The following is a 23,476-nucleotide window of genomic DNA, read 5'->3' as shown; positions in this document are numbered from 1 at the left end:
TAATTGCATGGTACCAAGTTGTGCTGTTGAAAATTTCAAACAGCATAAAAACGACTGAAAAACCCACCAAATATCATCCTACCTACCTGCTCGTGAAGGTGCAGTAGTAGTTTCAGCCAAACATGCAGGTGTCCTCAGAATTACAGGGATGCCATCATCTCATTCGTGCGCAGAAACAAAGTTCTGGCCGAGAAAACTGTTGGCTGCAAAAACTGAGGTTGAAATCTAATTTCCATCTGACCTCAGAGCATGTCTGAGGTCATGCACTTGGATGACTGAGTGCCATATGGCAGTGATTCATTGTCACTGCAATTAATACGGCGGTGACAATGAATAACTGACATATTCACTGTGGAGATAATCAGCTGGCTGGTCACATTAAATGAGTCACCCAACAAACTCCATCGCCACAGCATAAAGATGGCGAATATACCAAAAGCTGCATATTTATCAGTTAACTTCTTGTAACCACGATGCATAATCAGAAAGTAGTGAAAGATGACTGTCAAATTATATGCTTTCTCTAGATATAAACTAAATATCACTATGGTTTATCAACACTGATTGCCTTTGCTCCTGGTTGGATGCTACATGTTCACTGTAAATGATTGGCATTGTAAAAACTATGAAAGGAACAATGACTATAGTGTGGAAATGAGGCCCAGGTAGTTAAAATGGGAAGGGCCAAAGCAAAAGTCACACCCATAATTGTGGCCTCAAATGGGTAAAGCTAGTCCTGCTAGCATCACAGTAAAGAGTGAGAGGACGGTTCAGTAGTAGTGATGTAAAAAGGTACAAGTCAACAGAAATTTAACCTCTACAAATCAGATATGAATGGATGGAACAACATGATCTGTCTTGGTTACTCAGCAATAGTCAGCTGGTTTGACATTCTGGTTTTACTAGTACTTTTAAGTACTAGTAAAACCAGTACTTTTAAACACTCAAATATCACTTCATTCTGTCCACATTAAACTTACTGCACCGATTCACATTGCAAGCAAAGTGCAGTCACTCATTAATGTTTTCTTTTGTAATGAATAAGAAGTTATTGCACTGCTCATGTTCAAACCTGTTTGTGTAAAAGCTTGTCATGTTTCCATTTCCATTCCATTTGGGTAACAGTGTGAGAAATAGGTTAAAAATGTAGGCTTATAGGGTACCAGCCTAGTTTGAGTCATCAAGGGATGTGCTGGGTTAACATCAACAGCTAGTGGCAAAAGCACCCTGTCACTTCCTTCCATTTTTCTGCTTGATGATCCAATCCAGTTGATCTCTGAACCCAGAAGCCCACAGGCTGAATTCACCAGTTATTTAACAGCCCCCAGGTTGTGGCAGTGCCTCTCTACTCGAGTGGAGAAATCACATCAAGAATGTCAATGCAAGCGCACCATCCATATATAGAAAGCTCTAACCTGTAAAGTGTCAGAAGCCATCACTCTCAAATCAGTTGCTTGCTTTCAATCAGAGGGATTTTATGAGCGGAATAATTTGAACACGCAGGCCAGCTACTGTTGGGTTTTGAGATACTTCAGTGAAAAATTCCACTAGTTCCACTCGGCACACAAGGTTGGATTTTATTTTATGTACAAAGGCAAGGCAAGGCAAAGTGTTAAGGCGTTTTGTTTTCTGGCAGCCAACTCTGACATGTATGAGGCTGAGAGGACAAAAAGACATCAGTTTGACACTGTGGCCGAGGTGATTATTGCAAACATGTAATAACAGTCAGACCCATATTTTTTACGTCTCCCATATTTTGTAAATAGAGAAAAACAAAAAAGATACCTTACATTGGACGTATAATCCAAGGACAATTTTTGTTACATGGTGTTACAAAAGTTTAAACAACTACATTTATATTCCCTTCTGTGCTGAATGGTGAATCACCTGACCTACAGCACACACTTGTTTTCTAAATTCATTACATTTCAGTCACTTACATCCTGCTACAGTAACATATTGATCAACAGCAAATATGATTCACATTCAAGGTGTTGTACAGTTTTTGATCATGGTATAAGGTTCAAAGTTTACTCTTTCTTAGTGAACTTATAAAGAAATCCCAGGTTTTAATATCAGTTCCAGATGGATTATTTGGTAATAGCTGTATAAATATTAGTAAAAACTAATAACTTAATGGTGTAATGGGCAACAATGGAATGTTCCCAAATCATTTGTCAGATCAGCTCACAAAAAAGATCCATACATGTTGAATCCCATTCAGTTACTGTTAGTGAGGAGTAAATGCTTCTGATATTTGCATACTGATTACCAGGGAACTGAACCAAGCATTTGTTTTATGAGCTTATTTGACCCGTTTGAGGCTGCTAAATCACCAGCTGTTTACCACACGTCAAGAGTTTTTCTCAGATCCTCTAGATTTGTTGCATGGCCCTCAGGTTGGGAGACACCTAGAAGACGGCAGACAGATTAAAAGGAGGAAAGAGATGTCACATGGTTGTGCTATTTGAAGTTGGAAAATGAAATATAGAGCTGATAGCCGAACTGATAGGTTACTTACTGCAAAATCTGTGCCAGTGCATGCCTTGATATCCTCAGGAGTGAGCCCCTCCCACACTTCGATCAGAGTCAGGCCTTTTGTCTTATCTACATCAAACACAGCCTGGTGGACAGAAACAGGGCAGAGAGAGAGGGGGAGGGAAGGAAGGAAGAAATAAGGATGATATGTTCAGAGAGATGACACATAAAGACAAAATGGCGAGGATGAGCATTTCCTTAATAGTATGATGTATGTCACAAACTAGGACGTGTCACAGATCGGGGCCAGAGCACCACTTCAGTGTCATCTATAGATGACAAAATAGCTGCAATTATATTGGTGATCCATGAAAGGCCTAAAAGTGGGTCCTCAGCTCAACACTACAACTACTACAAAGTAGTGAGTGATGAATGATTAAATTTTAATTGTTGCACCACATTTAACACTTGAAACATCACAGAAAAATAAGTTCAATCAAGAATTACGGAGCTGTAAATGTAAAATGTTGGGTCGCTGACAGTCATCTATCAATTATGCTGACGTGGTTAATAGCATTGTGAGTTTCTGTGGTCATTTACTCTTTATCTGTGTTCACACTTCTACAGCAACACATCTAAGCACGGGTTTGTGCAGGTTTGTGATTTCAACATGTCTAACAGTAATGAAATGCTGAATATGGCCAAAGGCATTGGTCCTGTAGGGGAGAGAGGAAGGATCATGCTAAACATGTAGTTTACATTGAATGGCAAAGCACCACAAATGCTGGAAACTATATAAAGAGAAGTGATTCTCTGTCTGAAAAGCAGCGACAAATCAATTGATACACAGATGCTAGTAGAGTACCTTCAGGAAACAGACCTGTTATTAGCTCTTTAAGCCTTCTTTTATGAGAAAAAAATTATTATCTAAACCATTCTGTGTTTACAACATCAGAGTGATATAGTTTGGTTGGTCAAAGTGTCAAGTTTAGAAAATAATGGTCCCATAATTTTCTGTTGACAGTCTCTTGTTTCCCACATTATCATTGGCTGCTTAGAGGCTGGGCTATATTTTCAGCATGAACATGACCTGTGCCTCTCTCTCTACAACCGCAGAACATGCCACAGAGAGAGGGCAGGAAGCAAAACCTTTACTTTTTTATTTGTACATTTTTAGCTCATTCTAGAATATTTATTTTTAGAAACACTCTCTTTCTTCTTTCAGTCTTCTTTTTGTTTTCGGGGTTTAGTTCCATCAGTCTGCACAGGTGTACACATTTTGTAAGCTTTTAGCAAGGGTGCTTTTTAAAATCAGTTTGTTAAAAATGAAGAAGTGCCAGTTTAGAAAGTTAACTTTGACTTGAACAGATAAACTGATTTCAGTTCCAGTGTGATTCTAAAGCACCTACTACAAGTTGTTCCATTTCTCCATCAATGAGTTGGATAGATGCCGAGCTTAAAATTGCCAAGGATATCTGTTTGTATCTCAAATAGAATCTTATGATATCATCAGCTAACAGACACAACCAGATAGGTAGGTGTACACACAATACAACAACGCTTTAAAAATGAACCTTGAGTGATATCGTTATACCTATTTATGCACACAGTGGAAAAAAGACAGGCCACGCACACTGAGCTGAGCTGGTCCCTGTTGCTCCTCTCAGCAGGGACTGACAGGCTGAGCCACAGTCACATCCAGGCAAAGCTCGTCAGGACTCTCAGCTCATCAAGACCGCACACACACAGTGACAGGGCAGCAGGCGGATATCTCACTCCAATGTAGCAAGACAGATGGAATGTCACAAGAAACAGGGGTCTATGGATAACACAGACACTAACATGCATCTCTAATCATGACACATGTCGCAAGCGATGAAGGAAAATTACAGATTCCTCCAAAGTGTATCACAGGTGGCTGATATATGTGCAACAATGCTGTGCAGATATGGCAGGTGCTATTTAATGTCAATATCACCTCACAGTTTGACGTACCCTTCTTTAAAATGCACAAGACTTTGACAGTAGTACTGTAGCAGTTCTGACAATATGTCAAAGACATGTATGTATTGTGTTGCAGACATATTCACTGAAGTTACCATGCTAACCAGTTAGCTCTGGTCCATCCTGTCTTGTAACACCACTTTGTACCTTAGAGGTAATAGTGAGTCACTGTAGTGTCCACTCTATCCTCAGTCCAACAACAAAGGGGTGGTTTTCTTGCCAGGTGTGACTCCTGGCACCCCAGGGCCGACCCTGCCCTGAACCCCACTCAGGCCTGCAGAGGTGGGCATTGAGGTCTGATGCCGGACCTCGCTCTCACTCCTGCGCCTCTCCTGTCCCCACCTGAAACCACTGTGTTTTTTCACCCCAGAGTCAGAGTCCTGGTCTGACTGTATTCCCATCAAACTGGCCTCCATCGGTCTGTATTTGTTCCCACTTTGGCCATGTTCACTGGGAGGCTGCTGAGCCCAGTTCTGGTGCCCATTCTGCTGCTGCTTCCTGCCAGTATTCCCCAGTGGGTCCCTCCACCCCAGACCTGAAAACCTCATCCTCCTGGCAGTCCAAAGCTCCTGTGCTAGTAGTGCAGCGTAAACCCCAACACTTCCCCGCTTCTCTGAGCTCCCAGTCCAGGCAGAGTAAGCTAATAGGACATGATTGCTGTGTGGCTACATGAGCAAACTGGCTACCAGCAGCTACAGTTAGCAACAGTTAGCAGTTCCTCTGGTGACATGCTGCCCCTCATTTGTTTGAGCATGAATTCAAAGGGTGGCCGATTCTTACATATTGCAACTTTAAACCCATTAACTACCGACTGACCTAGTTTCTGACATCCATACTTTGCTACTGAAAAACAAACTGTGCCTCCACTTGCAAAGCAGCCTTTTTGTTGGGAAACTGTTGAGTCACCTTTCTTCACAGTCTTCAAAGTCACAACCATCATTAACCAGATTGATGCAACTTCGTCATTAAGAAGCTGCTAGTCTACCCCATGTGTTGTCTGGCAAGAAGTGGGCTGAATGTCATGCAGCAACAATAAATCACCATCACTCAGCCCACTCGATGCTTCAGAAAAATAGGAGTAAAAAAAATAACATTTTACCCTACAACTAATATATTTCAAGAGCTTACTCAGTACTCTGTCAATGCATTACAGAAAGGAGCATATTCTGAGATGTGGTCAGACAAAAATAAGATAAAATAAAATAAAATAAAATAAAATAAAAATGCTGATGATTGAATAATCCAGAAGTCATTCTGCTCCATTTGTGAATGAATGGGCAATTATTCTGACTTAAATAATTCCCTAAATAACTGTTAAGAGGAGAAAATATTGAGGGACTTTGCATGTAGACCTCTGTCATGGCAGCAACTCAAGCACCAGGGGCCATGAAAATGATGTGATTGACTAACTGCACATGTGATGAACAAAAAAAAAAAAAAAAAGAGATCACAATCCATCATTTCAACGGCAATGCTGAGCATATAGAGATGCAGCAGAGACACTGCCTGAGGCAACAGGTCTCCTACCACCCTGGGTCTCAAATCATAGCAACATTATTTAGGACAACGCTTGAATTACCATCCCTTCTGGCCATCGCAAGCCAAGGAGGATGCTGTGTTTGTGAGAATATATTGTGTGTGTGTCAGCATCTGTGCATTTGCCTGTGTGGGAAAATAGGTTTTGTTGTTTTTGACAGGTCTGGGAGATCCTGGTTTTTGGAAACAAATTGGAGCCGAGATGTTAGTCATTTAAAGATTGCAAAAAGGAGAATAAATTTAGGCCGACCATTTACAGGCTTATTAAAGGCACCATTTGTCACCCGGTTTACAGTCCCTCATCGTACTGCTGGGTGTTTCCTGAGGCGATCACCACAATAGGTTTCTCACAGCCCACAAGTAATTTTATACATGGTGTTGTTGGCTAATAAAGAACAAAAAGCTTCAACATTATGCTGATGCTCCGTTGCATTTTACTTTTCTAACTTCAAGTTGCTGAATAAAAAGGTTAGTGCACATATCAAGCCCTGATTGATATTGTGTCCACTGTAAAAACATTGAATGAAACATTGCACGACAATTCTGTCTTAAGTTGTGGTATTAACTGGTGACCGCATCTTTACTAACTTTTTACCTTATTAACGATTATTAACAACTGCATGTGATAAAAAATGTCCTGGTAATGTTTCTCCATGTAGCCTTGTAAAAGTTAACTTTTATTGATCAGTGTTTACTGACAGTCACAGCAAGTTTTTGCCTCTTCATCACTGTCATAGAGAAACACGGTAGCAGAGCAGACTGTTCAACTTTCAGATGTATCACTGGTTAAATTATACAACAGACTCCAAAAATCTGTATATTAGAAAATCAGTTACTAGTTATATTATTGAAACAAGTGCAATATATGGTACAGTACAATCTTCAAGCCTACTGGTATGTTAATCCCCAAATTTCTCCACCTGGGTACCAAAATGTGCTGAGACACAGACAACACAAGCACTGATAATAATACTGGCCATCCCTCTAGATGATGACAAGGAACGATGTTTTTCTTATAGCTAAATGTCTATTTATTCAACAGTTAAGGTTCATTATTTTTTTAATCCAATTTGAATAATGCTCTCCAGTTTGGAGTAAGTCCTAAAAACACTGGAGCTTTTTCTTTCGCTGTAGTCTTTTACACCCCTCCCTGCTGTCACTGAACATGCTGTGAAAAAAAAATTTTGCTCTTCTCCTCTACCTCATCACAAGGAAGGAAGACCAATAAATTCATACATAACATTTACATTTCATGCACTCTGGAGTCTAGAGGGATCTTACTTTGTCTCAAAGTCACACTATTTGAACAATATTGTGTTTCTCTTGCAGTACGTGTTGGCTTTTAGCATATTTTAGCATGGCAAGCTTCACTCATTCAATACTGTATTAAGGTGAAGTTATCAGCTAACTAAGCAGTAATTTCTGAGCTGCAGCACTGCCAACCTCAATCAAATCACTATATTATATTCTACTTATGCAATTTGACAAGAGAAACAGAAAAAGTGTTAATATGACAACACCTTTATTGTGCAGTATTGATTTTGAAAACAAGCAATCACAGCCAGAGCTGGAGGTAACAAAAAGTTACTTTTTAACATTGTTGACAAGTATAAGTATTCTGGCAATATCTGAGAGGCTGACAAGCTGTCAGTCATATGTCAGCATTTTTGAAATGCCCTGTTTTTTCTGTCCAAACCACAAAGAGAGGCTGACATTGTCAAAGGAAGAGCGTTTTCAAAGTGTCAGCATTTAGGGATGGACATTGCCTGTTTGGTGTGGATGGAACACCAAATGGAGTGTTTTTTACTTCCCCAAATTTATTATCAGTGAAACAAACATGTTATCAGAAGAATAATGTAGAGAAGGAGGGATATGGAGGTAAGAAAAGAAATAAGGAGGAAAGAAGAATAAGAGGAAAGTAAAAAGCTGGGGATATAAAAAGAGAAGAGAGTACTAATGGATAGAGAGAAAGGGAAAACAGCAGGAGATGAAATGAGGAAGGTGGTACCAGTGTTAGCGAGGCAGGAGAAAGAGCTTTAACCTTTATAAATATTGACAGAAATCTGCAGGCTGAGAAATGCTGCACAATCACAACAATATCCGGCTGAGCAGAAAAGAACAGATGGGGGCAAAGGAAGGAAAAGAAAAAGGAAAAAAAACACGCAGGCACTGTCTGACTTTGCCCAGGTCGTGTTTTCAATGAGCGAGTTCCAAAGGCAGTAACCACCAGACGGTAACAGGGAATTGACCTTGACCAGAGTACACAAGGACACAAAAACTACATCAGCACCAAGTCTACAACACCTCTCTGTGGACTTGTTCTTTCATTCCTCACCAACACCTTTTCTTCCCAATCAGCACTTCCCCATTCCTCCTTCCTCCATTACATCTAACTGCCCTCTACCCTCCATCTTCACTTTTCTTCACCCTTTTCAGCCTTGTTGTTTTGCTTACTGTCTGTTTATTTTATTTCTCTCTTAAAAGACAATTCCACCCATCTCTAAGTACAACATATGTTGGTCACGAATTTACAATTCCAGAGGGATGTCAATGATAAAATAATACTCATGTTCCTCCACAGCTGGACCCATTCTCAGACTTTGTCCTACTGAGTAATACATTGTCGGAAATGGGGGCTATAACTAATACAGTGGAGGAAATAATTATTTGAACCCTCACTGATTTTGTAAGTTTGCCCACTGACAAAGTATTTGAACGGTCTATAACAACAAAGAGGGACAGATTATCGAAAAGAAATCCAGAAAATCACATTAAAATAAAATATATTATTTAGCATTTCATTTAGTTTCATTTAGCCACTCCATGATCTTACAGTGCTTCTTATTTAGCCACTCCTTTGTTGCCTTGGCTGGATGTTTTGGGTCACTGACGTGCTGGAAGACCTATCCACAACCCATTTTTAGTGCCCTGGCTGAGAGAAGAAGGTTGTCACCCAGGATAGCACAGTACATGGCCCCATCCATCAAGGCATAATGCTTCCATCTCCATACTTGACAGTGGGGATGGTGTCCTTGGGGTCATAGTCAGAATTCCTCTTCTTCCAAACACGGCATCAAATTGAGCTCGATTTTTGCTTCATTTGACCACATCACCTTCTTCCAAACATTCTCTGAATCATCCATGTGTTCACTGGCAAACTTCAGACGGGCCTGGACATGTGCCTTCTTGAACAGGGGGACCTTACAGACGCTGCATGATTTTAATCCATTACGGCTTAGTGTGTTACCAGTGGTTTCCTAGGTGACTGTGGTGCCAGCTGCCTTGAGATCATTAACAAGCTCCTCCCGTGTAGTTCTGGGCTGATCTCCCACCTTTCTCATGATTATTGATACCCCACAAGGTGAGATCTTGTGTGGAGCCCCAGACTGGGGGAGACAGTGACACTGACAGTGATTTTGTGCACGTCTACAGTCTTATCCCTGATGTCCTTGGACAGTTCTTTGGTCTTGTCCATGACGGAGTGCTTGGAGTCTGACTGATTGATTGATTGATTGATTCTGTGGACCGGTGTCTTTTATACAGGTGACCTCCGGTGGGGTGGTATCTGTGTCATCCTCAAGCTCGGGTCCTCTACCAGAGGCCTGGGAGTTTGAGGGTTCTGTGCAGTGTCCTGGCTGTTCCTAGGACTGCGCTCTTCTGGAGTGAGGCTTCAGATGTTGATCCTGGGATCTGCTGGGGCCACACTCCCAGTTTGGGGTTTACTGCCCCGAATGCCCCCACTACCACAGGGACCACGCTAGCCTTGACCTTCCACATCTGCTCCAGCTGCTCTTTCAACCCTTGGTACTTCTCAATTTTTTCGTGTTCCTTCTTCCTGATGTTGGCGTCAGCTGGGATCGCCACATCTATTACCACCACCCTCTTCTGCTCAATGTCCGGTTGGTTTGCCAGGATTTATTTATTTATTTATTCATTTATTTAACGTGATTTTCTGGATTTTCTTATTGAAATTCTGTCTCTCAGTTTTAAAATACACCTACTAAGTATAGGCAATACATTTCTTTGTCAGTAGGCAAAATTACAAAATCAGGTTAGCAAATGCTTTCACATTCTTCCATCATGCAGAACTCAAACTGTGGGCAGCTAATGAAATTGAAAAACACTGCAGAAATAGAGCCGTTCAGGCACAAATGAAGACAATGGAGATAATCTCCATAAACTTTCCAGGGGAGATTGAGCAGTGAGATTTCCCAGACTACACACCATGGTCCAGCATTTTTCAAATGGGAACAAGCAACCCCACCTGCCAGTCTATAGGCACTGTCCACAGTTCTCATGCAACACTGAAATGGTTTGCCAAACAAGACTATGCAACAATATCCAGAACCTCTGGGTGAATGTCTTCCATCTCTGCCACTGTGAATCTTGTTGACTGCCTACATGACCTGCTCCAAAAGTCTTCCACCTTCTCCACAGAGGGCGGCTGCTTTCCAGCTGCTTTCAGGGGTCTCATCCAGTGAGCTGAGAACAATATGACCCTGCCGTTCATTCCTGATACATGTGAGTCTCTTTGTGGCCAACTAAAAGTCCCTCTTCATGACCTCCTAAACTCCACCAACACAGAAATCAAGTCAAGCCAATTTTATTTATTCGGTCCAAAATTACAAACCCCCACAAACACAGACAGTCCCTCAGGCCTTCCAAAACCTGTCCAATGATTCAGGGGTTCCTAAGAATAAACAAGCCCAAAATAAACGTAACAATTCAAACAATTCAGTGCTTTGCATAAAAGCAAAGAATCATAAGAAAACATAACAAAAACCCTCCTCCTTCAACTTGAAGACTTCCTTCACCACTTGTTTGAGCTTACTACACATTTGGCTTTACAAGGTCTGTCTGGCTTTTCACCAGAGAGTCAAAGACATACAGCTGCAGATTGGTCACGACTACAATCATTGCACAAGCATCAACATTACAAGCGTGGCCCTGAGGCAGGGATGGGAATATTAATAAAATACATAATAAAGGGAAACCCAACACTAACCATGAAAATTAAAAAACATAACAAAATCAATAAGCCTCCTTTCAGACATCAACTGATTGAATTAGTGTTTACTGAATAAATATAATTTCCATATACTCGTGTCACCCTGCTGCAACACGCCAATCTCTTAGCTACAGTATGATTGTTTTTGTATGTGTGCGCATGTCAGGGAGATGTAATTGGGAGATAAAGATGCAATGTGTGTGACTTGTGTTTTGTTGTGTTCATCGTCTCTGAGCTTTGCTTATTGTTGTCATATTCAGGGAAATGGTGAAGGGAATGGCTGTGATAAGACTGAAATGCAAACCCACCAATTGCTGAAGTTATTAAATTGGGGTTTCAGTCAATCACTCCTGAATGGAAAGTGGGAAACTGTAATATTTTGCGAGGTGAGCAGCCGGCCCTCAACTAAAAATAAATTAACCAAGATTTTGAAATGAATATTAAAGAAACAAAAAGGCCTCAAGCTATTTGTAGATGGTAAGAACTGTAAGGAAGACTAACCTGCAGCTTCAGCAACAGGGCAAAGGTTCAGTAACTGTAGGCGTTAGATCAATCTACCACAGTGATTGGCTAGATGTGACTTGACTGAAGATGAGCTTAATGAGAATAAATCTCCATTATTAAACATGGTATAACATAATTTATCAATACAGTCAAAATGACAACATGATTTAAAAAACAAGGAGGAAATCTTACAATCCCAAAGGGATCCTATACTGCAGTCTACTGTACGTATAGGCTCAACTGGTTATGCCTTTAAGCCTTAAGTCAGTTGGGTGTCCTTGCCTGTGTATTCGGTGTATGTATGTTTTACAAGAACAATGCTAATGTTAACAAAAATGTTGAACTGACTCCAAAGTCGCAGGTATCCACTCTTGACCCTGTAATGGAATAATCTGCTATAATAATAATATATATATGGATATATATTAATCAAACAGATAAACGCACCTTTTCTGTGATGATTCGATCCACACACTGCTTCCCTGTCAAAGGCAGGCTGCATTTGTCCAATATCTTGTGTTTTCCCCCCTGAAAGAGAAGGATAGTCGTTTAAAAGAAAGACGTAAGTGGAGGGCAGCAACCCAGTTGAGCCTGTCAATCACCTCTAACAGTGTTTTAATATTTTCAGGGGTGCAGCTGGTTATGAACAATCATCCTATCCCCAAAGAATTTACAGCCATGTGGGTGCGTCTCAGTTTCCCTGCCAGTCATCTTTAAGAAAAACACACATCCAAATGCTTCTGACACTGGCTGAGAAGCACACATCATACATCACACATCCCCACCTTCCCCATCAAGAACGAAACAGCCCTCCGGGCAGTAAATTTATGCTCACCTGCTGCACCATCTGGACTATAGCTGGGCGCCAGACAGGCTCCCATTAGCAAAAAACAGCATGCTTCTATGAATACAGAATGTTACGTTGCCCTTGCATCATATTGGTCTGGACTTTCCAAAGTAAACCAATTCAGTTGAATTGCCTACTGCTATTGTCAGAAGTCCTGTGGGGTTATTCATCTCTAGCTGCAGCACCAGTCTAACTAATCAGCTTTTCCCAATACACCAAGTCTAATTCCAGGGCTCAAATTAGCTGAAGACGAGCAAACAGGAGATGCTCCTTCTGCAAAACCTCATCAGGATGAGCTGACGCTCTGTGGTAAGGAGGCATTAAGCAATCCATTAACAGAATTATCCTTAATCAGTCATAACACTCACACTCATTATTGTTGGAGGGAGATACAAGGCATGCTAGTGCAGGTACTGACATGGGAAAAGAAAATTGCAGATTTAATTCGACCTGGTTTCTGAGAAAAGGTATTAGTCTTTTGGGGATAATTTATAAAGGCAATGCTGGTTAGAACATAGTAAAAGCATTAACTCAAACACACACTTCCAACATGTATACACACCTTAGCTGAGTGCTCCATGGTGACCACCACCTTAGTTCCAGCACTAGCCACCAAATCCATGGCTCCACCCATTCCCTTCACCATCTTACCCTATGAATGGAAGATAAAAACAGATTGGGGTTTAAATTATTCCATTTGTTTCAGGGTGGACAACACAACAGGAACACCTTATAATGTAATCCAATCCAATCCAAAGCAGTCACAGGCTCAAAAATGACCGTAAAGTTGAATATACAACAAATAAAACAAAACCATACAAAACAACAGTAAACAACAGTATTTATTTAAAAGGGTGAAAGGAAAAGACAGCAATGCATTTTTCTCTCCCACCGTACATATTCAAGTAGACCTCGCTCTCCATAAAAAACTCCTCCTCCATCAATAATACATAAAAGTTTACAAACTTGCTCTGTAGCTCGGTCTCTTCAATGCAAGGATATCTTCTAATGCTCTGTGCTTGGTAAAGCCTAATTTTGTCCTTGCACTAGTAAGCCTCTGAAAAACTTCACGCAGTGAGAGAACAGGAGTTAGAGATTAGGACGGATCTTCAGCATTAGAAAAATGTGGTGAGGTTACAGCGGCACACAAAGGTTTGCCAATTAAAGATTATAAAATGCACCGGTGACGTCTCACCACCGATATCCAGAGTATCTTGAAGGAATCTTTTTTTTTTTTTTTTAACCTGGGTCCTATTTTAGTAGTTGTTGATCATTATTCCTACTATATGGGTTACTATAACATTTCACTTTTCAGCTTAATTGATATGGGGAAGCAGTGACATAACTAGGCACAACTGCAAAGCGGAGCACACAATTCCAACAAACAATTCCAGTTCAATACGGTAGACCTCATACTGAGAAGGAAGGTGAGCAAACCCAGTATCCATTATAATAATCCACTGCATGGGAAAACAACTTTTAATAGGGACCATTTCTATGGTAGAAAGTAGTTTGGTAGCAAGCAGCTCCAATAAAAATGTCGGCAGCATGTTCGGTGGCTTATATGGAGTAGCAGTGAGGCTGTTTCTGGAAAAACATGTTCCTGTTGAATGTTCTTAACGTAATTCTTCTACACTGTGAGCACCGCAAACTAAATTACATTCACTGCCTTTGTACTGGGGTGCTGACAGAAATGTCACTGACAGATAATCTGAAACCCTGAGCAAATTAAACCAATGTTATCTGCACGAATAGATACCAATAAAGGCGAGTGAGAAAGTAGGTCTTTTGTAATTGCGTGAAGCAAACCTTTACGTGTATTAGTAACATGCTAATAAGTCACGACTCTAGAGTAGCAGCATTCTGTGTAGTTAATGGTCAAAGGTACTAAAGGTCGTGCAAAGATGCGGCAGCAACAGGACTTCAGTATACTGTATTCGGATACACCATCCAGTTAAGCATCATTACAAGAGCAATCTTGGTGCTTTCATGAAGCTTTTTCTACAAATGGCTTTCACAGCCATATATTTAAAGAAAATAGCTGAGCGTAAAACTAGGTGAGCTGCCAGGTCTCAGTAGTAACTGCTAAAGGCTTGTGTTGCTGGCAGACAAAAATCACATTGTACTAAAGACAATAAAAAGTGTTAAAAAATAGAGTTTCTTTTATAGATCACAGTGCAAATGATCCACAAATATCCATGGACCACTGTCTCTTATTTAGGCAGAAAAATAGAACGTGAAGAAATGTGAGAAGAGCAAAGAGCAAGGAGCAAAGCATCGGCCTACGAGCAAACTTCAACAAGGAGACCCCCGTTTGATACAATATCCATCCAGTGTTAGTTTCTCTTGATTTTTTCAAACAGTCTCTTAGATAATATGGCTAAACTACGGGCTGAATGCTCCTACGTACAACCCTGATTCCACAGAAGCTCGGACAATATGTAAATCATAAACAAGAGTACAAAGACGATATACATAATGTTTATCAAGCAATGTCATTGACTTTTAGAAATATATGCTTAGTTTGAATGTGGGACAGTGGCAACAAAAAGATTGAAGAAAGTTGTGGAATGGTCCAAAAACACCTGTTTGGAACAAAAAAGAATATATATAACAAGTGATAGTATCATGATTGGGTATGAATGGAACATCCTGGAAAGGCTCAGTCGTTCGAAAGCAAGGCTGGAGCGAGGTTCACCACTTTGTGAACACATGACTGTATAAAGGATGTTACTGTTGTCAGTGAACATTTGTTTGTAAACGAGTGCATGATTTTAAATGAAGCTTTGTCTAGTTACAATTCAGTGAGTAAATAAAATAAGGGTTTTCTTCAAAATTTCAATTAAAATCACAGTGGGTTTTAGTTCAAAAAGAGAGCAAAGTACTTTTTTAAGAAAAGAAACATAATCTGAAAGAATCATCACAGTAACAGAAGTGCTAGCAGGGTAAAAAAATTGGTCTCTAGTCCCTCATTGTTCCCAATAAAGAAGGCTTCCAAATAAGGAAGGCTGACATGCAGATATGGCCACAGGGTGACGGCTGAGTAACTGAATTAAAATCCCATTTGCTCATCAATCATGTGAAGAGCCTGCTTTGCTCTCTGCTCGATAACCAGAGGATATATATGCCAAGCATGGTGCATCATAAGGATACTGTTTGCCTCCGGGGAGGCCAGCTGGGTGGAAAAGATATCAACACGGAGCGGAAGGAGGGCTGGGAGAGGGGGGGAGGGGTAGAGGAAGTAGCGAAAGGCACAGACTAAGGATATGGGAGAGGCTGCATTTAATTTCCTAAACTTTATTATCTTCATAGAACACCAGCTGAAAGTGGCCTAATATAACAGCTCGCAAGTCATCCTTAAATAAAACCACCATAATCTTTGTTATCAAAATAGTATCCATTTAGAATTTTCACCATCAAACACAATCTCACCTACCTTCTCTCCTTCCTTTTCATTCAACACACAAAAACTCTTCAGATGATGCTCAGAGAGGAAACAGTGTCCTTTTTATATGATCCACATTAATGCACTCTCTGACAGTCAAAGGGCTGGGTGGTGTGTGTAGAGGCCTCAGGGGATAACACTGTGTGACCTGATAGTGGAGTCTGGACTTACAGCTGTGTAGCCAGACACCTGCTTATGTACTTCACCCAGCAAGGCTGCTGTTAATCAAAGGGGGCATCAGTATTAAAAATTAAACCTATGTTTTAAATTACTAGTCAGGTTATGATCAATAAAAGAGTAAAATTACAAAATGATCTTGCTTCATTGTGGGGGCAATGAAACTTCTACTGAAACCACCTTTTACAATAAAAATGAATTGGTTGTGTGTTTCTGGCAACAAAATACAGGCATCAAGAGACTGGGATTGTTATAGGCCATTCATTTCTTAATGAATGCTAGCTGGGAAATTAAATGATGCAGCTACAGTACATGTGTTGCTTTGCAGGATCATGATTTTGTGTGTGCACGTGTATGTGCGTGTACGTGCATGTGGTTGAATGTCTCACTGATGCTTATGAACTTGTTTTGCAGAAAACATTATGATAAAATAACATTGCTGTGGAGACTTACAGACAGGTATGGCCTCTGTTGCTCACTGAATATTGTCAATAACCTAAATTGCAAGGAGGGTTGGCATTTGCGCGCCTCTGATTTACAGCTTTGCATGTGGTTATCTGAGCCTGCTTTGATCTAGGCTCCTCTGTGCAGCAAAACTTACATGAAATAGTACGATGGGATAAGACAATAATCTATTCCATCCTGCTAACTGAAGTGATTTTACTTCAATACAATCAAGTCTCAGTTTATGGTTAGGTTTGTTCTGAATGAGTTGGTGGCTAAGCCTCAGTAAAGCTGCTCATCTGGAACTGCGGCAGCCAAAAATTAAATCTTTCTTAATTACTTAATGCCTTAATATTAAGGCATCCCAGAGTCAGAGAATACTATTTTGCTAAATCAATAGTTTCATGTATATCTTTGAATATGGAGGTTGTCATCGTATCTGGCTTTCGATCAGCCGAGCATGCAAGAAGGCACTTAAATTGAACGAATACATTGTCAGAACAATAACCACAGAGAGAAATGTCCTCTGTCTAAGTTGCCAACAAGAGCGGGGGTAATTTACTCATTTAATTAACACAGCTTTGATGATATTAACCTGGCTGGTCTGACTGAAGCCCCACGGGTTTTTAATTTCCTCACCACTGATTGTGTCCATTTGTCTGCTATAATCTCAGCAGTACCACGAGGGCACCAGGACACCTGAAAGTGTGTATCTAGACACATTTCTATTAGCAGAAACACATATAAACATGAAAAGATGCTGAGACATCTCTACTATGGAGTGACAGCTATTGCTCAATTGCTCAAATACAATGGGACACATTTATACAAACTGGATTTAGTATTGTTCCATAATGTATTACAGAATATCTAATTCTATTCTAATGTGCAAAACATGCTCAATTAGAGTAAGTATGATGATTCAAAAATATTTCTATGCTAATGTTGTAGCTATTTATTTCACTGCTTCACCTTAAGAGCAAGTAATGAGAAAATCTCCTTTCAATAGTTCCCACTGGTGTTCCTTTTTAATTCTGAAACAGCCATTTTACTTTTTTTCTCTCTGAAATTAATCCTTGCCAGAGGCAGATATACAGTAGCCTACCCATATGCTAATTAAACAGGCGTTAGAGAAGATGTAAGCAATGGAACATCCATTCGTATAATGGCTTTAAAAGTGAGAGATAATGTGGGGGACTGCAGGAGGCAGTATCAGCGGTGCAGAAGCCAGATAACACAGGACTTCTTAAGTTAAAGCTCTGCTGAGATGACAACTATCATTACATGTGAGGGCAGAGACAATGATACTGTCAGTCCCACTCAACCAACAAGGTTTTCTAAGTGAGCCACAACTGGCACATAACTATGGCTATTAATATACGGCTTATAGGGCCTTTTATGAGAGTAAGAATGGAATAGCAATGGACCTGCTTGATTTCCTGCACATACAACTGTTGATCACTGAACAGGTGTTTAAAGTCAGCTTTAAAAAAATCACTTATCAATTCACAAAAAAATAATCTTTTGATAAGCAATTAATTTTAAGGCAAAACTTCCAAACAAAAATTCTGTTACCTTTTGATCCATTTCTCGGTCAACAGATTGAGTCAGAAGCTAATTGTTTCTATGACACACGGTGGGATTGATTTTACAAAATATGCTGCTGAGCCAGTGCATGAGAAAAGCATCATGGGAAGCACACTTTGACTAGCACAGTATTTCTCTTAGTAGGCTTAGGGGTTGCTTGCATTTTTTTTTTTGTGCGTGTGTTGCCATGACGACAGAATGCGATTTCCTCACTTGTTGTGCAAGTGTTCACTTTGCAGTCAGTGGCAGAAACACCACAGAAAATGACCCCCTTCACAATCCAAGAGTTCCCACTTACCAACTGGCTTCCTTTCTCTCCCCCACAAATTCTCCGACAATCTCCGCTCTCTGATACAAATGGCTCTCGTTTTAATAACATAGCGACGGGCCGCCACAAGCCTTCGTTACCCAGACAACTAATGACAAGAATCAGAGGGAAAGACGGGACTGACAGGAAGACAATGGACACTGTGTTCAATGTAACCGGAAAAGCGTTAACAGCGTATGATTGGTGAAAACAGTGTAATCCATCGCTAGTCATTATAATCAACATTTTCTCTCCCAGCAATGATCTTTAATTTCATTTGACCTTAAAAGTTTAGAAGAGCCATCACTACAAAATGTATTAAAATGTATTAAAAGTCTACACTGTGTACCAAACATGAGTAAAGGTTAATTATTACAATCAAAACGACAGTCTACAAGATTTTGTTTAGCTGATTCCAAAGCCTCAGATGCCAATTTTATTAATAAATAATATCAAAGTTATTGTTAGACATACAACATATATCTTAACTGATATCCAATTAGAGAAAAAATAAAGTAATAAAAACTACAGAAATTAAACAAGCCACACTGTCTGCCCAATAATAGATTGAACTTTCTTTTAACTATAATATTACAACTAATAACACCAGTAATATAAGGTTATGAAATATATACAAAACTAAACATTTGAAAACAAAGCGACACTGAGAGGGTTGTGCTGCTACAAACACCTATTAGGACATCTTTATCTGAGGATTTACTGACAACCATGTCCAGGTAAATCTTTTTATGATACAGCAGGAAAGCGAGTGAAATTCTAAGAAAAAAAGCACTAAGCTCTTAAGCAGCTCCTTCATTAAAGCTGCCATCAGGCCTTATCATGAGCACTTGAGCTAGTAACTGCATTTTAATAGTCAGTAGCTCAAGCTATTGCAGCACTTAAGCTGCAGTTATACTGAGCCTCCAGGGGTTTGGAATATATGTGTGATGTAGCGCTTGTTTTCTCCGCTTCAAGTCGATGACTATCAAAGTGAATTCTGTTTTGTAAAATACATAGCTGCACCAAATACATTTTTATTGCTTTAGTCAACTTGAACATGTTCAGAGTTCCTTTGACAGTATCTGTTTACCCCTCTCAGATTTGAAGGAGCAAGTGAAAACTAAAGCAGGACCGCTCAGAGCACCAAAATCTGAGTCAATAAAAGTCAAATATGGTTCTCATTTTAAATAGTGTGTGTGGCTGACTGTTGGAATTCAGTGAGGAGGAACATATGACAGGAAACATCAGTGTCTGCATCTCCTGGGAACTGCTGGGTGCAAGACCCCTACGATTAGGACAGCTTGATAAAGCTGCAGCAGCGAGATGAAAAAACACCACACCAAATCCAAAATGCCATCCTTTATTCTATTACCCCTTTCTCTCAGTCTATTGTTTTTCCAGATGTTTCAGGCTGAGTGGAGATGTAAAAGCATTTCAAAGCCCTCAACTGGAAAATGTTCATCTGCATTTTGCATATTAAAAGCGTTCAAAATCAACATAATCACACTGAGAGTACTGCATTCCCGACTCCTACGTACAACATTTCCAATTTCACGCTATGTACCCATCTTTAGATAGTGAATAATTTTCATTATCACAGGCAGTGGGAAATGTAATTCTCTTCATCCATCCTTTCAAAAGAGGGGACAATAGACACTGAAGCGTAGGTGAGGACGGAGCTGTGTGAGCCTGTGTTGCTGCATTACTTTGCTGCTAAACCTGTCCAACACTAGAACGGCCAAACAAGATAAACTCCCTGCTTATGAATAACAGCTCCACGGGCCTTCAATATCTGCATAATCGTGCTTAATCAGGCACCGGTTAATTGGCAATTACCATGGACAAGCAAGCACAACTGGGGAAGGATAGAGAAAATAAATTGCGTTGCAACATTTAGAGATGTTTAAACATTAATGTTTTATTCTCAAGTTCTCTACATGTAAATATCCTCTACACTCTGTGTCTCTATCCACTTGGCTGCTTCTACAAAATGATGCACTGGCTGAAACAACCTTGCATGCGCACTTCAGTCAAGCAGAAAACAGCTGTGTGCCAGGGGCATTCTGGCTGAGCCCTCCCACATTGTGAACAGGCTTTTAATGGGTTCTTGACCTTAGTAATCACTGAGGAGGACCATGGCCACTGTGGTCTTAAGACCAATTGACCTGATGAGACATTAGGCAATAATGTTGCCAACCCATTTTACTGTAGCATGACAACCCCCACCCTCCACCCCCTACACCACCACCTCTCGTTCCCCTGACAAGCATATCCCTGTGCTCTTGAATAACAACCACCAAGGCTGCACCCTTTGTGAATTTGTTTCAACTAAGACATCTCCTTTTTTTGAGAAAAGCTGAAAGCCATCATGCATAAAATAACCAAGAGGGTACAATTAAGTCCAACCTGTCAAAGATAAATAATATGCCACGAGAAATTACAATACTTCTTTTTTTTTTTTTACCTTCAATAACCGATGACCTTTATGATCTTTTAAACTTAAAAACTCAACCAGGAAATATGAGAAGGCTTAAGTAAAGGTGAATTAGTCATGAAATAGTGAGTGCACAATACATGCAGCTTTTCAAAGTAAAGCTGAAGCAATTTACCACTTAGTCAATCAAGAGAAAATTAACATTTAATTAACACGATTTGCTGCTTTACTTCATCTTAAATGTTAGAAAACTGAATATCTTTGAGTTTAAGACAGACAGACAAAACAAAATAAGCAATTAGAAGATGTCATTTTTGGCTCAAGGAAATTGTGATGAGATTTGTCTTAACCATTTTATGTTATAGACAAAATGATAAATTGAGAAAATAATCAGCAGATTAATCACAAATAAAGATCACTGTTAGGTGCACCACTAATTTTTAAAGAGTTTTTGACATTAAATCTGAGAAAATATTAAGTATTATAACACTACTGGAGACGGAACATTTAGAGTTTCTGACATGTGACAGCCAACAGTGTGACGATGAAGACAGAGATGAAAAATATCCATACCAGAGTGTGTCCTTGAATGTGGCCTTGACAAACCATGTATACCAGTAAAATATCAAGCAAACCAACAGAACATCACCAAAAGCTTCCCGCCACATGGGACTGAACACCACAAACTCAAAGAAAAAATAAATAAAGAAATAAATCTTATAAGCTTGACGAAGCAGCATTTGGAGCATGCCTATTGTACTGATGTTGTTGTGATGACCTCCAGCAGAAAACATGAATTTGAATACAAGGTAAAAGATTTGTGCCATCAAAACCAAACTTACTGGGATCATCCAGTTGGCTAGGTCTCCATGTTTTGACACCTGCATGGCTCCCAGCATTGTCAGGTTGATGTGACCCCTGAAGAGAATGACACAATAGAAGAAGACAGCTGTCAACTTCAGAATCACTTCAACTTATGAACTCACAAGGCCACTCATCAAAAAAGGAAAAAAAAACAACAACAAAATACTTGACACTACTAGATGCTTGATGATCGGACAGATTCTCATAACAAATGTCTTCACAATAGTAACTGTCCACCCACTGTTTGAGCTACTGTGCTTGAAATATCATATGCATTTTGCATATTTACTCTAGGGACGATGTTGAGGTCTCATCTGCTCCTGTTGTCACAACACATATTATGTATACATGTACTGTATTAGCAGAATAAGCTAGCTATTTCATCTTTCTTTTTCTGTGTGCTCCTTTGTTGTGAAAGAGGAATTCCTTGGCTAAAGTCCAAAGTGAGGTATTATGGGGGCATATTTAGGATCCTCGCAGTTGCAGGTGTGAGGCCACACACAAACACATGCAAAGGCTAACAAGTGAAAAAATGCTCAAATCTAAATGTAATCCCAGCATGAGAAGTAACGTGTGGTATTTGAGGCAACATGGCTCACAGTCCACCATATGTTGCGCTATTCTTTCTCAGCGATTCTGGACTCTTAACTGTGTTTGCACGACAGCAGACACACACACATGCACATGCACAGACACACACACACACACACACACACACACGCACAGAGTCAGCGTGTTTCCATTTGGTCCCTGCCAGTGTGACTGGACAGTGCTATTTATGAGCACTATTGGATTTCCACTGGGTGGACAAACAGAATTGATGCTGCAGGGAGTGCGGGTGGGCAATCTCAGACAGCTGGCAAATCAATAAGAACCAGGGACCTTGGGAATATTGGCAAAGCCGCTGTCTAGTTGTACAGGTGACAGTGGATATTTGTTAATATCCAGTGTTATAAATTGTGGCAATGTCCAGAGGACAAACGCTGCTTAATAGTTATAGCTGGCTTATGGTGCAGGTGAAAAACTACTGACTTTTTTTTGTTTGTTTGTTGTTGTTGTTTTGCATTCACACCACCAGGAAATTCATAGAAGTGAGTCACGGCATTATAAAAAAATATTTTTAAGTATTAAAGCTGTCTACATATAAATCCAGAAATGTCAGGGATACATAACTTTAAGTCAGCAAATAAGTTTTCAAAGCTTATGTGTTATGGCCTTACCCTCGGATCATGGCAAATGACTCATCACTGGAGAAATAGGCAGCTCCAGGGAGTACAGTGACAGTTTCCTTGCCTGCGGAGTTGACATGTTTGATTTTTGGGCAAAATAAAATACTGGAATTAATTCATCATTGCAGTAAACTCTGTTAACAGCACACTCACCTAAAAGCGACACACTTTAAACGTTAACATAATCACAAAGAAAGTAAATAAATGTTAATTTATAACTACAGAGAATCCACTGTATCAAACGTTCATGTAAGTGTGTTTGTATAATGCAGGAAATTTTTGAGCAAATTATTCTATCCATAGCTTAGTTAAACCAATGTTTTCACTGCCTTTTTTTTTTTTTTTTTTTACATATACAGTCACAAATACATCATTGGGATGTATTGATTTGGACAACCCTCACCAGCGTTAATCAGGTCTGCATCCACTGCATCCTCAGTGGGGTACGGGCCCTACACAGAGAAACGCAGAGAAACAAGAATGTGCACACATGCAGGCAGTCACACATACACTGCCATGTCACTAAGCCTGGCCAGCCATGATCTTTCAAAGGGGAGACAGGCATAATCACATTTTTCGATTAGATGAGACATTGATTTTCTTAGCCTTCAA

General features: G+C 40.0%; 1 protein-coding gene across 1 annotated transcript in view; it reads right to left on the bottom strand.

Annotated features, from left to right (window-relative positions):
* Positions 1 to 1,557: 1,557 nt before the first annotated feature.
* The window catches only part of oxct1a (3-oxoacid CoA transferase 1a), a 48,474-nt gene continuing 26,555 nt past the window's right edge, over positions 1,558 to 23,476 (bottom strand). Inside the window, exons 11-17 of the mRNA XM_041936832.1 lie at positions 23,268 to 23,316; positions 22,856 to 22,928; positions 21,614 to 21,689; positions 12,940 to 13,029; positions 11,978 to 12,058; positions 2,522 to 2,623; positions 1,558 to 2,411 (exon numbers count right to left, since the gene is read on the bottom strand). Of these exons, the coding sequence (XP_041792766.1) occupies positions 2,376 to 2,411; positions 2,522 to 2,623; positions 11,978 to 12,058; positions 12,940 to 13,029; positions 21,614 to 21,689; positions 22,856 to 22,928; positions 23,268 to 23,316 (507 nt within the window). The 3' untranslated portion in view covers positions 1,558 to 2,375. The remainder of the gene's footprint in view (positions 2,412 to 2,521; positions 2,624 to 11,977; positions 12,059 to 12,939; positions 13,030 to 21,613; positions 21,690 to 22,855; positions 22,929 to 23,267; positions 23,317 to 23,476) is intronic.

Source organism: Chelmon rostratus, chromosome 5 (genome assembly GCF_017976325.1).
Source record: "Chelmon rostratus isolate fCheRos1 chromosome 5, fCheRos1.pri, whole genome shotgun sequence".
Classification (NCBI taxonomy): Eukaryota; Metazoa; Chordata; class Actinopteri; order Chaetodontiformes; family Chaetodontidae; genus Chelmon; species Chelmon rostratus.
The sequence above is the reverse complement of the archived record's forward strand: the minus strand, read 5'-3'. Positions and strand labels throughout refer to the sequence as shown.